Below are 16,652 nucleotides of genomic sequence, written 5' to 3' on the forward strand. Positions count from 1 at the left end.
CAGTGTTTTTTTTTTATTTACTTATTTTTTTTTAAACTCCACTAAACAATATACAAAACATCTTGCCAATCATGAGCTAAATTCTACATTACAGATTTGAAGTTACATCTGCAAATGATTTAGGTTACCTGTTGACCTATGTTTTAAGTTTCTTCACCAATTAACTCTCTCATCCCCTCCATGACATAGCAGCTATTCCATTGCTATAATTGTAACTTACATTTGAGTTTGAATGAAGTAAGTGGTATAAAGGTGTAACCACACTATATGGCTATAGTTAAACCTAGTAAAAATGCTGTGATCCTATCAGCTCATTCACAGCCAAAGTTAGTTTTTATCTGGTTGGAACATAGAGATTGGAATTAGACCAAAATGAATACAAAGTCATATTTATAAATCATCAATAAATATACTACATTTTCTAATACAGATTGACTATCACTAATCTTACATCACTGGGACCTGTAGGAAGCTGGATTAATGATTTTGCTGGATTACAGAGAGGTTAGGTTAGAATACACTTAACCCAACAGTTAACTACCTCATCCAACCTTTAAAATATCCTGTAAATCAGTACAAGTTGACTAATAAGTGTGGCTATACTAATACCCCTTTTTCAGTCAATGCTGATACTGATACTTCATTTCTGGTCAATACAGATAGTATCAGTACAGCCAATACTGTTAGCAAAGAAACTGAGCTATTTCTTTTTGTTTCTTTATATCATAAACTACTGAAGAGCCAGAACTGTATAATTCACACAAGCTTTGCACAGACACACTGCTGTTGCGCTTTTTTTCCGAATTTCAACCTTATCTTTTATGGACAACATAATGTACAGTGTCTGTACTTTACACAATGAGAAGCATTTCTTTTATTCACTTGAGCCATGGGTGGAGCTAAAACTGAGCAGGTTTAATAAAAAGAGGAGCAAAACAAATTGGAATGGCTTCCCTGTGTTTGGAAGTGATGCCAATTGATTATGCAGCAAGTACAGTAGCGCCAACAAACAGTGGTGACAGCAGGTTGGTGCAGGGACCCAGGAAATTTTAAATTACATTAGCCAACATTAGTGATGGAACCGGATTAGTGATGGTTGATCTGTATAACATCACATGCATGAGACTTTGATTAGCTTAACACATAATTCTTATGATTATACAAAAAGACAGCCGAGACACACTATGTGGCCTGGTTGGAAGAATACTATCATTCTGTTTCCTGTGTATCAAAAAGAAAAGGGAAGGGGATAAGAACTCCCTCCTCTGTTACCTTTGTTATTTTTGTTTCCAAACAAAGAAGATACATAAAATTTTGTCTTGGCTACTTCTCTATAAGAAGGATCTCAAGTCTGATATATACTGTAGATCAGTGGTTCCTGACCTGTTCCAAGTTCATGCATCCTTCCAGGAGGTTCAGAGAAATTCATGTACCCTAGCACTTATGACAATTAGTTAAAAAATTATTTAATATTTTCTCTACTTCTAAGACTGAAAATATAGAAACTAAAATATTAGGCATCTATTTTAAACACTGAAAATAGCTGTTCAGTGCTTGAGTGCTAAATGTATAATAAAATAAAATGCCACAGGTTACACTTGTGAGGTGTGAGTTGCATATGAGTGTAACATACTAATATATTCAATCCTCTAATGCAAATTTCTGTAATACAATTTTTATCTAATGTGGCCTAACAATGTAGAAGAAAAGTCTCTTCTTGTGCAATCAATATCCACTCTAATGCAACTTTTCACATTCAAAATACTTGTCCAAATGCAGCCACTTCTTGGTGTCTCACTCATGAGTAATAGTGAAGTAAGAATTTCAAGTCACTCACTTAAGCTGCAATGAGTGACCATCCCAACCCAAATACCAGCAACCAAATCTATTGTCATAAGTGTACCCACTTCACCTTGGTTAAAAAACTGTAGGTAATACACAGGATTGAACCTAGACAGAAGACAGTGATAGGGAGGGCCTTTAAAGTAAACAACTCAACCATTGCCATTATATTTTTAAAGCCAAAGCTTTACCAATAATGGACTCAAAAAGAGGACTTTGGGTAGGGGTGCAGAAAGAAATATTGGGTCTCAACAGTCCTACTGTGACGGTCTTGCCTCAGATGACTAACTATACGCATATAATAACTATGCACATATAATACATAAACTTGAATGAATTTCTTACATGACATAGTTTTCTTCCTAAAGCATCTTTTTGTACAGTGCTCTTATATACACACTGGCCATGCCATGCCATGTTCCCCATTACTTCCAAAGTACTCTTTGAAAAAATTCATGCACCCAAGTACATTAGTATACCCAAGTATACTAATGTTCTAAGATGACAGTGAAATTTTGCTTCTTATTTTTTATGTAGTTGTGTATAACATCAAGAATCAATGGACTCATGCATCGATGAGGTGTGAAGAGTAGGGATGTCAAGTATGGTCTGCATCACTGGCGTTGAGAAAGATGGAAGGCATGAAATTAATAAGGGTGGGATGGATGGATGGATGGATGGATGGATGGATGGATGGATAGATAGATAGAGATAGATAGATAGATAGATAGATAGATAGATAGATAGATAGACAGACAGACAGACAGACAGACAGACAGACAGACAGACAGACAGACAGACAGACAGACAGACAGACAGACAGATAGATAGATAGATAGATAGATAGATAGATAGATAGATAGATAGAGATGGATGGATGGATGGATGGATGAATGGGTGGGTAGAAGGATAGAGGGAAGGGGGAGGAGGTCAGGAAAGGGAGAGGGAGGGAATGGGGAGGGAAGGATGGAAGAAAGGAGAGAGAGAGAGAGAGAGAGAGAGAGAGAGAGAGAGAGAGAGAGAGAGAGAGAGAGAGAGAGAGAGAGAGAGAGAGAGAGAGAGAGAGAGAGAGAGAGAGAGAGAGAGAGAGAGAGAAACACACACACACACACACACACACACACACACACACACACACACACACACACACACACACACACACACACACACACACACACACACACACCCTTGAAAATGAGAGAGAGAAGGGATTTAATAAACATCTATAGAATGATGAATAGTATTGAAAATGTGGACAAAGAATGTTTTATAACTTTAGACACACAGAGTACAAGGGGACACAGTAAGAAGCTGAAGAAAGTTAACCATAGAAGACACATCAAGAAGTATAGTTCTCCTCACAGAAGTGTGAACAAATGGAATGAACTCAGTGAAGACATTGTCAATGCTATAACTTGTATCATTAAAATGATATGTTTACCATCTATTATTTATTATACAATATATTTTTGTTATCGGTGTTAAAGAAAATGTAAGTTGTGTTCTGTTGGAATGGGAGAAGTTTGGTACGCTTCTTTGTGGTGTTTTGTTTCACCCACTACCTGTGAACATAGTCGGCCTGGCGGGTTGTCTAAGCCGGCCCACCAATGTACTGTGGGTTGTTGTGTTGGGTGGTCCTCTGTGCTACAGGTTAGTTGTGTTTATTTATATACCTTGTGCTGTGAATTAGTATACTGTGGTGAAGGTTACAAGCAAAGGATGTGTTTAGTAGCTAAGGTAATACAAGTGATATTATTGTTTGCCAGACGGAGAATGTAGGGACGCCCTGGACTTCATGTCGGTTGGTGTGTTGGTTGGTCCTCCATGCTACAGGTTAGTTGTGTTATTTACCCGCCATGTGCTGTGATTAGTATAATTTGGTGAAGGTTACAAATAGAGGATGTATTAGTAAGATAGGGTAATGTACAAGGGATATATTGTTGCCAGACAGAGTTGTGAGGATGCCCTGGACTGGATGATAGTTGGGGTGGTGACATGTCAGGTGTGCTACGGGGATTCGAAGAGCGTCAGTGTGGGCCACTGAAGTGAGTACATTATGGGAATTTATTGAGTATTATGAGTGATATACAAGTGAAGTTTAGTTGGATTTTGTATACTGATTGTTGCTTTATTTTTATATTTGGGATATGATTGTAACGGATGTCAGAATCTCTACATGAAGTGTTATTTTCTTGGTACCATTGTGAGGGATTGAACTGGGTGTACTATGATATGTGGATGTGTATTGATTAGCCCATGTTTGCAGGTCAAAACACTTCAAGCAATAAACACCTGTTACGATTTGTGGTTTATTACACATTTGGAATCCCCAACATTTCGACTTCAACCACAATGTGCTGGCAAGAGGAGATGGAATTGTTAAAGAGGAAGAGGGCCATTGCCAAAGGGAAATTCACAAGAAAGGTGACCCTGCTGGATGAGGGTGTGCGGGAAGGTGAGCCAGTATCAGTATTGAAGAGTAACTATGAACAGATTTCTGAGGCCTTTCAACACCTAGAAGACAGTAATGATGTGATATTAAAATATGTGTGTGATAATAAATTAGAAGACAAGTTAGTTAAGGAGGCTGAAGAATACATGCTAGATTGTGAAAGAATCATGAAGAAAAGACTAACAGAAATTAGTAACATTGAAAACATACAGAACAGTGTCAAGCCTAAAGTGAAGATAAAGGCATTTGAGCCTCCTAAATTTGATGGGAATTTAAGAGAGTACCCTCGTTTTAAGGAGGACTTTAAAAATCTAGTCAAAAGTGTGTATGGTGAAGATGCGTATGCATTGAAAATGTGTCTCAGTGGTGATGCCCTTCAGACTGTCAGAGGTGCAGAAGGTAATTATGAAGAAATGTTTGAAAGGTTAGATGACAAGTTTGGAAATGCAAGAAAGGTGGTGGACTTGGTAATAAGTGACCTTAGGGCTTTGAAAAGGATCAATGAAGGTGATACCAAAGGATTTATAAGGATGGTGGATCAGGTGGAACAGTGTTGGCTAGATTTGAAAAATATAAACTTGAATGAGGAACTTAATACTGCTAATGTAGTCAGTCATATTGAGAAGGTGTTGCCCACACTTCAGAAGAGGGAGTGGGTAATAAAGGCAGAAGAAGTATCTGCTACTAGTGATCTCTTTCCCACTTTATTGAAATTTCTGCAAAGGGAGAGAAAGGTATTGGAGTATATGAATTCTAGTGTCAGATCTACTGGCGGTGATAGAAGTTCAGTACATCATGTAAATAATTCAGCTGACAAGGTCATGGAGTCAGATCTGGTAACACTAATAAAACAGATGAAGGAAGAGCAACAACTAAAGAATAAAGATTTAGAGTCATGTATTGTAAATTTGACGGAGATGGTGAAAGGTACCCACTTGAAGACTGGAAATAATGAGGGAGGATGCTGGATTCACAATTCCAGGAACCATGATACTCTTGATTGTTATAAATTTAAGAATCTCAGCAACAAGGAGAGGTTTGAGTTAGCTAGAAGCAATGGAATATGTTTTAAATGCTTAAAGGGATATCATCAGGCATGGAATTGTAATACAAACAAGTTGTGTGATGTCAGGATCAGGGGTCAAGGTGTGTGTAACCGTCATCATCATCCACTGGTGCATTTTGAACAGGAAGAAGGTGCTAGTCATAATACAGTATCTGCAAACACTCTGAACACCTTATTGAATATCAGTACTGTGTACAGTAACACTCAACCTATAACTGTACTGTGGGATTCAGGTTCTGACATAACCTTGGTGACACACAGTATGGCAGAAAAACTAAGTTTGAAGGGCAAGGATGTGAATTTATCCATGATCAAGGTTGGCAATGTAATTGAACATCATTCTACCAAAGAATATTGCATACCACTGATTGATAGGACTGGGCATGTATGGGAAATTAATGCCATTGGTATAGAGGAAATATCTGCTAAAATCAATGAATTTGATGTGTCAGGAGTTAAGGAGTTATTTGTAGGAGTATCAAACCATGATATTAATCGCCCTTGTGGTGAGATTGACATGCTGATTGGGGCCAATTACAGTGAATTATTGCCTAAAGTTGTTCAGACTAATGAAGGTCTTCAATTGTTAGAGAATCCATTTGGGTTCAGTATACGTGGCAGACACAGCAAAATAATAGCCTCAGGGAGCACGACGAACCATGTGATTGTGAGAACTCACAAGGTGTCAAGCTCAATAAGCCTCAATGAGATCAAGGTAGAACCTACAGATAAACTTAAGTCACAATTAGATAAATTCTTTGCTTTAGAGGAGAGTGGGGTGCAGTGTGACACAAGATGCCTTAAATGCCTGTGTAAGGGTTGCCCTGTAAGTGACTGTGTCAATATTAAGGAAGAAAGAGAACTGAAATTGATTGAGGAGGGATTAGTATATCATGAAGAAGGGAAGTATTGGACAGCAAGCTATCCTTGGATAAGGGACCCGAGACATCTTAAGAACAATGTAAAAGTGGCTGTGGCTAGATTAAAAACTACAGAAAATAGACTGAAAAAATTGGATATCCAGTATGCCAAGAGTTATCACAATGAAATCAAGGACATGGTGAAAAGGGGGGTAGCGAGACAATTAAGTGAAGAGGAAATGCAGTCATACAATGGCCCAATTCACTACATTTCCCATCATGAAGTATTGAAACCAGATTCTGCTTCAACACCTCTGCGTATTGTATTTAACTCATCTTCATCATACATGGGACAAAAACTTAATGATTTTTGGGCAAAAGGGCCAGTTGTTCTTAATAACATGATTGGAGTCTTGCTAAGATTTAGACAGGAAAGGGTTGCCATAACTGGTGATATATCAAAAATGTATCATTCTGTGAAAATCAACACACTGGACCAACACACACACCGATTTCTTTGGAGAGATTTAAACAGTAACAGACCACCTGATCACTATGCCCTGACCTCAGTGACTTTCGGGGATAGGCCGAGTGGGACCATAGCTGTGGGGCATACTACAGAAAAATTTGGTAAAGGAGATCCTGAAGTTTATAACACGATTGTAAACAACACATATGTTGATGATATTCTCTATTCCATTGATACGGTAGAAAAGGCTTTTGATTTGATACAAAGAGCAGAACATGTAATATCTCTTGGAAACTTTCATGTGAAGCATTGGATAGTAAGTGGGCAACATGAGAACCATAGTATCAACATCATGGAATCTGACAATGGAGTAATTTTAGTGGGTCAAAGAATATCAAAATGGTTAAAGGAAAACTGGAATCAAGATCACTTCATGTTGATACCAGCTAACCACCCAGTTACTAGACTGTATGTGTCCAGCTTACATAGTAGAGATCATGCAGGTATTGAAACCACCTTGGCCAAGTTACAGAGTAAGTTTTGGGTGCCGGGAGCCAGGAAATTAATAAAGTCAATTAAAGATAAATGTGTCACATGTAGAAAACTCTCAAAACAAACTGAGAACCAGTGTATGGGTCAGGTGTTAGAAGAAAGAATGAAGCCAACTCCACCATTCTATCATACTGCTGTCGATTTGTTTGGACCATTCAATATTAAGGACACTGTTAAAAGGAGAACTCATGGTAAGGTATATGGGGTAATATTCAACTGCTTAGTTACTAGGGCAGTTTATGTAGATTTGGCAGAAGGATACAGTGCAAGTGATTTCATGGCAACTTATCAAAGATTCATCTCAGTCAGGGGTGCACCCAGAATACTGTATTCTGACAGAGGGAGCCAGCTGATAGCAGCTGGAAAGAATATTGAAAGAATTGGAAAAAATGAAGGAGTTACTTGGAAATATAATAGACCTAGTGATGCACCGTGGTACAATGGTGCCAGTGAATCCCTTATCAAATCAGTGAAAAGAAATCTTTGTATTGCAATTGGGGATTCAGTATTAACTTTTGGTGAACTTCAGACAGCCTTATTTAATGTAGCCAGTATGATGGAACTTGGTAATTACGTCTGCCCTAATGATCTATTGCTTGGACGAGCTAGTGTAAAATGTCCACAGGGAATAAATGAATCAGATGGAGACCATATAAGAAGATTAGAGTTTATTCAGAAAATTGTTGAATCATTTTGGAGAAAATGGCAGAGAGATTTCTTTCCAACGATGGTAGTAAGACAAAAATGGCACACCAATAGGAGAAATGTAAGAGTGCGTGATGTGGTTTTAGTTCAAGATGCTAATGCAGTTAGAAGAACCTGGAAATTAGCTCAAGTAATAAAGGCAGATCCAGGTCGTGATGGTGCTGTAAGAGATGTAGACTTATGGTATAAGATAGTCAAGGAAGGTAAAGGATATGATGGAGCGACAGACAAAGTCATGAGTAGGTCAGTGCATAGGTTAATAGTGTTATTACCTAAGGAAGAACAAGAGTGATGATGAGCGTGTAGGATCATTATAGATATGATTTATCTACATGTACCAAAGCATTCTATGTACTACCTGTGTATATTGTATGCTCACTTTGGTCGGGGTGGAGTGTATCATTAAAATGATATGTTTACCATCTATTATTTATTATACAATATATTTTTGTTATCTGTGTTAAAGAAAATGTAAGTTGTGTTCTGTTGGAATGGGAGAAGTTTGGTACGCTTCTTTGTGGTGTTTTGTTTCACCCACTACCTGTGAACATAGTCGGCCTGGCGGGTTGTCTAAGCCGGCCCACCAATGTACTGTGGGTTGTTGTGTTGGGTGGTCCTCTGTGCTACAGGTTAGTTGTGTTTATTTATATACCTTGTGCTGTGAATTAGTATACTGTGGTGAAGGTTACAAGCAAAGGATGTGTTTAGTAGCTAAGGTAATACAAGTGATATTATTGTTTGCCAGATGGAGAATGTAGGGACGCCCTGGACTTCATGTCGGTTGGTGTGTTGGTTGGTCCTCCGTGCTACAGGTTAGTTGTGTTATTTACCCGCCATGTGCTGTGATTAGTATAATTTGGTGAAGGTTACAAATAGAGGATGTATTAGTAAGATAGGGTAATGTACAAGGGATATATTGTTGCCAGACAGAGTTGTGAGGATGCCCTGGACTGGATGATAGTTGGGGTGGTGACATGTCAGGTGTGCTACGGGGATTCGAAGAGCGTCCCTGTGGGCCACTGAAGTGAGTACATTATGGGAATTTATTGAGTATTATGAGTGATATACAAGTGAAGTTTAGTTGGATTTTGTATACTGATTGTTGCTTTATTTTTATATTTGGGATATGATTGTAACGGATGTCAGAATCTCTACATGAAGTGTTATTTTCTTGGTACCATTGTGAGGGATTGAACTGGGTGTACTATGATATGTGGATGTGTATTGATTAGCCCATGTTTGCAGGTCGAAACACTTCAAGCAATAAACACCTGTTACGATTTGTGGTTTATTACACATTTGGAATCCCCAACATAACTGTCCATGCTTTTAAGACCAAACTGGAGATTACTCCCCTCCCATAAACCACAACTAGGTAAACACACACACACACACACACACACACACACACACACACATGGAGGCGGCAGAGCTGACAGGACATGTTTCCTACTGCTCTGCATATAAAAGGAAAGAAAAACACAAATTGCTCACAGTGGAACAAGATATGTTATGAAGACAGGAATACCTAGGTGGTAAATAGGGAGGGGAGAAACTGTACGTGAGTATAGTTATCCCGTCTCTAGGAAAGTTTTGTTTGGTTTGTTTACATTGGACAAAAATGGTGCAGGGATGCACACCAAAAGAACAGGGGTCCTTTGAAGGTTCTACTGGTGAAGAAAGAGAATTAAATTATAGACTGCAGCGTAGGAAAATTTTGTATTTGGAAGAAATGATAGACAAGTTAGTGGAGAGAATAAAGACATTGGAGGCACACCAGAAGGAGACAGGTGAGGAGTTGGTCACTATTACAGCAAAGTTGATGGAGATGGAGGATAAAAATGAGAAGTTAAAGGTGGAAAATGACTGTTTAAAGAAACAAATAAAGGGAAAGAGTAGAAACTGTTCAGAAAGGAAATGAGGAAATGAAGGCAAGTGTAAAGGACGGGGAAATGAGGCAAAATAAGTGGTTAAATGAACATAAATTTCAAGAAAAATCATTAAAGAAAATAATAGAACAACAAGAAAATTAGAAACAAAACCTCAGACAGAAAGTGGCAAATGTTATTAAAGAAGAGAAAAAGTTAGAGACACTGTAGAAAAAATATAAACAAGTAATTGTATTTGGTTTAAAAGGAAGAGAAAATAATAAGCAGAATTCAAAAGAGAGGAAAAGGAAAAGAACCTGTTGAATAAGTTACTGGAGAAAATGACAGATTAAGGCAGCCTGGTAGTAAAGCAAGTGGAAGAGTACCATAGAATTGGGAAATATGAAGAAGAAAAAATGAGACATCTAAGAATGAGGTCTGCAACACAGGTACAAGCAGAAGTAATTAATGGGTCTTGGAGGTTGTCTAGAGATGAGGAATTTAAGAGTATAGATAAACAGGGATATAGATGAGACTAAAAGGATGAAGCAAAAGGAGCTGGTAAATGAGGCTAAACAACAAAAAATGAAAAATGAAAGGAGAAGGAGAAGTTTTCTGGAGGGTAAGAGATATGAGAATAAAGAAATGGTACATCAAACAGTAAGATATGTTATACTAATGTAAATAGATTAATGTCAGTTTAATTGGAATCAAATTAATTGTTAAACAGGACCACACTGGATGTTGTTGTATTATGTGAGACAAAATGGAAAAATGAATGGGGAACTCCTGACACTGGTGATGATGAATATGATTTATGGATGAAAAATAGAAGTGACAAGAGATGAGGAGTGATCATTCTGACTAAAAAATGTGTTAAAGTGGAGAAGGTAATAAAAAAAGTGAAGACAAGTCTGAAATTCTACAAGTGATGATTAGAAGTGTAAATGGAAGGATAATAAATTATGCAGGAGTGTATGTGCCACCTATGACCAATGCTTGGCGAAAAGAAGAGCATGAAGAGATGTTGGTAGATGTGTTAAAAGGTCTTGAAAAGATAGTGATGGAAAGTAATGATACAGTTATTGTTGGTGATTTTAATTTTAAGGAGATAAATTGGGAGACACTGATAACTACTGGAAGTGAGAATTCATGGAGTAATAGACTATTAAACTGGGTGGTGGAAAACTTGATGACTCAATGGGTTGATTGTGATACCAGATTTAGTGGAAGAGATAAACCATCAAGACCTGATTTAGTGTTTACCAAGGACATGGAAATTATTGAAACTATACACTATGATAGCCCTCTAGGTGAAAGTGATCATGTGTTGATGGAATGTAATTTGAAAAATGAAAATGTAATCATTGATGAAAATTTTAAGGTGAAAAGATTTAAATATAGTAAAGCTGACTTTGAAAAATTAAGAAAGTACTTTGTTGCCATGGACTGGAAAGACTTTGAAGATGCAGAAGTTCGGAAAAAATGGGATGAAATTATAAGGATATACAATTCTGCTGTGGAGAAATTTGTACCTAGAGGAGGAGTGAGATGTAGAAAGGGTAAAGAATGGTTCAATACAAAATGCAAAGAGGCTAGAAATTGTAAGTCAAATGATTGGAGTAAATGGAAGAAGAGAGCAGATGGGAGGAATATATTGTTGTTAGAAACAAATACATTGAGATAATAAGAATGGAGAGAAGAAACTATGAAAGAGATATAATAGATAAGTGTATAAATGAACCCAAACTATTCTTTAGACATATTAATGGGAAATGAAGAAGGAAGGTGTATCGAATGAATGTTGAAGGAAAAAATCTATGAGGATGCACAGGACATGGCAGAGGTTATATGAAGTTAGGTGTTCTGTGGCATTTCTACCAGTTTTTCTGTCCATGTATGGAGTTTGCTTCATGTGTATGGGGGATTCCACTCACACTACTATTTTAGAGAGGGTGGAATCAGAAGCTTTTTCTTATCAACTCCTCTCCTCTGACTGTCTCCAGCCTCTCTCTTGTTGCCGCAATGTTGCAGCTCTTGCTATCTTCTACTGGTATTTTCATGCTAACTGCTCCTCCAATATTGCTGACTGCAAACCTCCCCTCCTCCTGTGGCCTAGCTGCACAACACTTTCATCTTTCTCTCATTCCTATTCTGTCCATCTCTCTAATGCAAGAGTTAACCAGTATCCTCAATCATTCATTCCTTTCTCTGGTAAACTCTGGAACTCCCTGCCTGCTTCTGTAATTCCTCCTTCCTATGACTTGAGCTCTTTTAAGAGGGAGGTTTCAAGACACTTATCCTGTTTATTTTTTTTTATTTTTTATTTTTATTTTATTTTTTTATTAATATTCAATCTGACATCTCTATGGGAACTTGCATTAAGTGGGCCTTTCTTATTATTAAAATTTTTTGTTGCCCATGGCCACACACACACACACACACACACACACACGTTGAGAGCAGACGTGTCAGGAGCAGCTACGCACACTTGCCTATTTGTGGGTACAGGGTCCGAGGTATTTTCTTAGCCTGGCTCCATACAAAACTATAAGAAAGTGCACAGTGTGGGGTGGAGTTTTTATGGAAGAAGTAGAAAAAGATCGGAGATGGAATAGATGAAGTGAAAATTGTGGGTGAAAACACTGAATCCAAATCGGTTGTAAACAAAGCGTGATGGAGGCCGCCGCCGCGTCGCCGTCGCCCAGAGGCACACCAAAATTTGAAGGATTTAGTGAAAAGGATATACAGGTAGGCAAGTTAAATGCAAGATTATGGAAATTAGAAGAAGAGAATGAAAAGATAAGAGAGGAAATAAGGGGATTGGTGACATTAGTCAGAGGATGGAAAGGAGATAAGGAGAGGGGACTTAAAGACACGAACGACATTGTTGAAGAGCTGGAAGAGTTGAAAGGAAGGGAGTTAAAAAGAGAAAGGGAAAACAAGAAACTGAGAGAGGAAGTGGAAAAGATAGTGGATTTAAATGTAAAGTACAGTGAAGAAATACAAGAACTCAAAAAAGAAAATGGAAAGTTAAGGAGCATGGTGGAGAAGAAAGAAGTTAGGATAGATGAAGGCAAAATCCAGAGTGAAGTTAAAGGCTTAGTTGAAAAGGAAGTGAAAAGTTGGAAAGAAGAGAGAGAACAAGAGAAAATAGATATGACAGAAATAATAAGAAAACAGCAAGAAGAACATGATAAAGAGATGGCGAAAAAAGTAGTGAAAATCATTAAGGAAAAAGATAACATAGTAAGGGATACAGTACAAAAAAAGATGTGCCTGATGGTGTTTGGGGATAAAGAGAAGGCCATATCAAATAAAGTTCTAAGAGAAAGAGAAGAATTACAAAGAGCAAAAGAAATCATTGGGAAAATTGTAGAAGAAGGAGATGAAACGGATATACAAATAGAAGAAGTGTACAGGATTGGGAAATATTCAGAAGGGGGCAAACGTCCCATGAAAATAAGACTTAATACCCAAGCGGCAGCCGAACACATCTTGAGAAGAACGAGTTTGTTAAGAAAGATAGAGGGTATGAAGGATATATATATAAGAAGAGAAATGAATGAGGAGGAAAGAAACAAGGTGAAAGAGTTAAAAGAGGAGGCCAAGACAAAAAAAGAAGAGAGAACACAAGAACAGGCAGAAAGGTATATATGGAGAGTGATAGACATGAAAATGAGGAAATGGTGGTTAAAGAATGCGGGGCAAGAAGTAAGACAACAAAGAGAGAACACAAAAGAAATGGGTCCACAATAAATAAAATTAAAGTTATGTATACAAACATAGATGGATTAGTGTCCAGCCTAAGGGAACTAAGAGATTATTTACATGAAAAGAAACCAGAAGTGGCATGCATTACGGAAACAAAACTAACAAGGGAGATTAATGTTGAATTTGAAGAAGAAGGATATAACACATGGAGAAGAGATAGAAAGAATAAGGGAGGAGGAGGAGTGATGATTCTAGTAAGAAAAAACATCTTGATAGAAACAGTGGAATATGGTGAAGGGAGGTCAGAAACATTGAGTGTGGAGATCAAGATCCAAGGACAAGAAAGCAGAAAAATTATTGTTGCATACATGCCTCCAAAGACCAACACTTGGGGGACTGATGATTATAAGCACATGCAAAGCGAGTTCATAAAAAGTATAGATGACATGCTAAAGATAAGAAACAAGGTGTTACTAGTAGGAGATTTTAATAGCAAGGAGATAAACTGGGGGGAGATGGAGGTGACAGGGATTGCCAGTACATGGAGTGAAGAATTTTTACAGACTATGATAACAAACACGATGGATCAATGGGTGAAAGAAAATACTAGGTACAGAGGGGAAGATGAACCATCACTCCTAGACTTGGTTTTTACAAAAAAGCCAGAAAATAAACCAAGTATAGAATATTTGTGTCCAGTGGGAAAAAGTGATCATGTGAAGATGGAGATAGAGATCAAAGAAGAAGTGCCAAAATTCAAAGAGGAATATAAAAATGAGAGAAAAAATTATGCTAAGGCAGACTTTACAGGGTTAAAGAAATTCTACGGAGAGCTTGATTGGAATAATTTATTAAGAGGTATGGAGGTGCAGAAAAAATATGAAGTGTTTTTAAGCAAGTTTAGAGAAGGTGTTGAAAGATATGTGCCAAGATATAAGGTAAAAGAAAATAAGAAAGTGTGGTTTAATGCAAAGTGTGCAGAGGCAAAAAAGAAGAAGGAGAGGGCATGGAAAAAAATGAGGAAACAATGGAATGAGATAAATAGAGAAGAATACAGGACAGCTAGAAATGATTATGTTAAAATAAGAAGAGAAGAAGAAAGAAATTTTGAAAGAGATGTAGTTGGAAAGTGTAACGAAGAACCCAAACTTTTCTATAGATATGTAAATGGAAAAATAAAGCATAGAGATACCATTACAAAGCTGAAGAAAAATGGAGAAATTTATGAAACCACAGAAGAGATGGCTGAGATACTGAATAAAAGCTTTAAGTCTGTATTTACAAGAGAAACTGTCTTTGCATCACTGGGAGATGAGGAACAACAGAAAGGAATAGCAAACATACAAGTGGAAAGAAAAGAAATTAAAAGACTACTGGAAGAGCTAGATACTAGGAAGGCGATGGGACCAGACGAAGTAAATGGATGGATATTGAAAGAATGTAGAGAGGAATTGGAAGAACCAACATGGGAGATAATTAACAGTTCTTTGAAGGAGGGAAAAGTACCAAAGGAATGGAAGAGAGCAAATATAGTACCGTTATACAAAGGAGGTAATAAAATGGAACCACTGAATTACAGACCAGTCTCACTCACGAGTATTGTAAGTAAACTCTGTGAAATAGTCATTAAAAACAGATGGGTGCAATATCTTGAACAAGAAAATATAATAACAGAAAAACAATTCGGTTTCAGGAAAGAGAGATCTTGCGTAACAAACTTACTGAGCTTTTATACAAGAGTAATAGATAAACTACAAGAGAGAGATGGTTGGGTTGATGCAGTCTATTTAGATCTGAAAAAAACTTTTGATACAGTTCCACATAAAAGTCTCGTATGGAAACTGGAACATCAAGGAGGGCTAAAAGGAAAAATACTTAAGTGGATGAAGGATTATCTCCAAGGTAGGGAAATGAGCACAGTAATCAGAGATAATAAATCAAGTTGGTGCGAAGTAACAAGCGGAGTACCACAAGGGTCTGTGTTGGCACCTATGATGTTTCAGGTCTATATAAATGATATGACTGTGGGTTTAAATAGCTACATTAACATGTTTGCAGATGATGCAAAATTGATGAAAGTAATAAAGAACCAAGAGGATTGTGAGGAACTACAGAGCGATATTGATAGAATTTATGAATAGAGTAAACGATGGAAATTAGAATTCAATATAAAAAAGTGCCATGTAATGGAGATGGGAAGAAGTAAAAGGAGACCTTCATGGGAGTATAAGATGGGAGGAATCACAATACGAAAGAGCAAAGAAGAAAAAGACTTGGGAGTAATAATTCAAGACACTCTATCACCAGAAAAACACATCAATGGAATATTTGGCTCTACATATAATTTGCTAGCAAATATCAGGGTGGCATTTAATTACCTAGACAAAGAAATGATGAAGAAAATCATAACACACATGATACGCCCCAAACTGGAATACGCAGCAGTGGTATGGTCTCCACACAAGAAGAAAGATATAAGGAAATTGGAAAGAATACAAAGAACAGCTACGAAAATGATACCTGAATTGGAAGACCTAAGTTACGAGGAAAGACTGGAAGAAATTGGATTACCAACACTGCAAGAAAGAAGGGAAAGAGGAGACCTGATAACAATGTTCAAATTAGTAAATGGCATGGAGAAGATAGACAGAGATGACCTAGTTGTAAAAGTGGAGGAAGGAGATAGACGTACAAGGGGACATATGAAGAAATTAAAGAAGAGTCATTGTTTGGGAGATATTAAGAAATACAGCTTTCCGCATCGAACGGTTGAAATATGGAATAACTTAAAAGAAGAGGTGGTTGCGGCAAAGAGTGTGCACATGTTTAAAGAGAAATTGGACAAATTCGGGTATGGAGACAGGACTAATTGAGCTTTGGCTCGGACCCTGTACTATACAACTAGGTAAATACAACTAGGTAAATACACACACACACACACACACACACACACACACACACACACACACACACACACACACACACACACACACCATGCACAGGACATGGTGGAGGTTATGGACAATAGTTTCAGATCAGTATTTCCTGTGGAAGGGGAGATTGATGCTGGAAGGGATAAGTTGGTGAGGAATGTACTAAGTACAGTCCCAATCAGTTATGAAGA

General features: G+C 37.5%; 2 protein-coding genes across 4 annotated transcripts in view; one reads left to right on the forward strand and one right to left on the reverse strand.

Annotated features, from left to right (window-relative positions):
* The window catches only part of LOC135100441 (tyrosine-protein phosphatase non-receptor type 1-like), a 171,750-nt gene that overhangs the window by 38,928 nt on the left and 116,170 nt on the right, over positions 1-16,652 (reverse strand). The gene's annotated exons all lie outside the window — the stretch shown is intronic.
* On the forward strand, positions 3,224-9,310 carry LOC135100259 (uncharacterized). The gene is made up of 6 exons (XM_064003134.1): positions 3,224-3,492; positions 3,609-3,675; positions 4,109-8,189; positions 8,413-8,575; positions 8,692-8,758; positions 9,192-9,310. The coding sequence occupies exons 1-6, from the start codon at positions 3,355-3,357 to the stop codon at positions 9,308-9,310; spliced, it is 4,635 nt and encodes a 1,544-aa protein (XP_063859204.1). The 5' UTR covers positions 3,224-3,354.

The sequence above is a fragment of the Scylla paramamosain genome, chromosome 5, assembly GCF_035594125.1.
Source record: "Scylla paramamosain isolate STU-SP2022 chromosome 5, ASM3559412v1, whole genome shotgun sequence".
Lineage (NCBI taxonomy): Eukaryota > Metazoa > Arthropoda > Malacostraca > Decapoda > Portunidae > Scylla > Scylla paramamosain.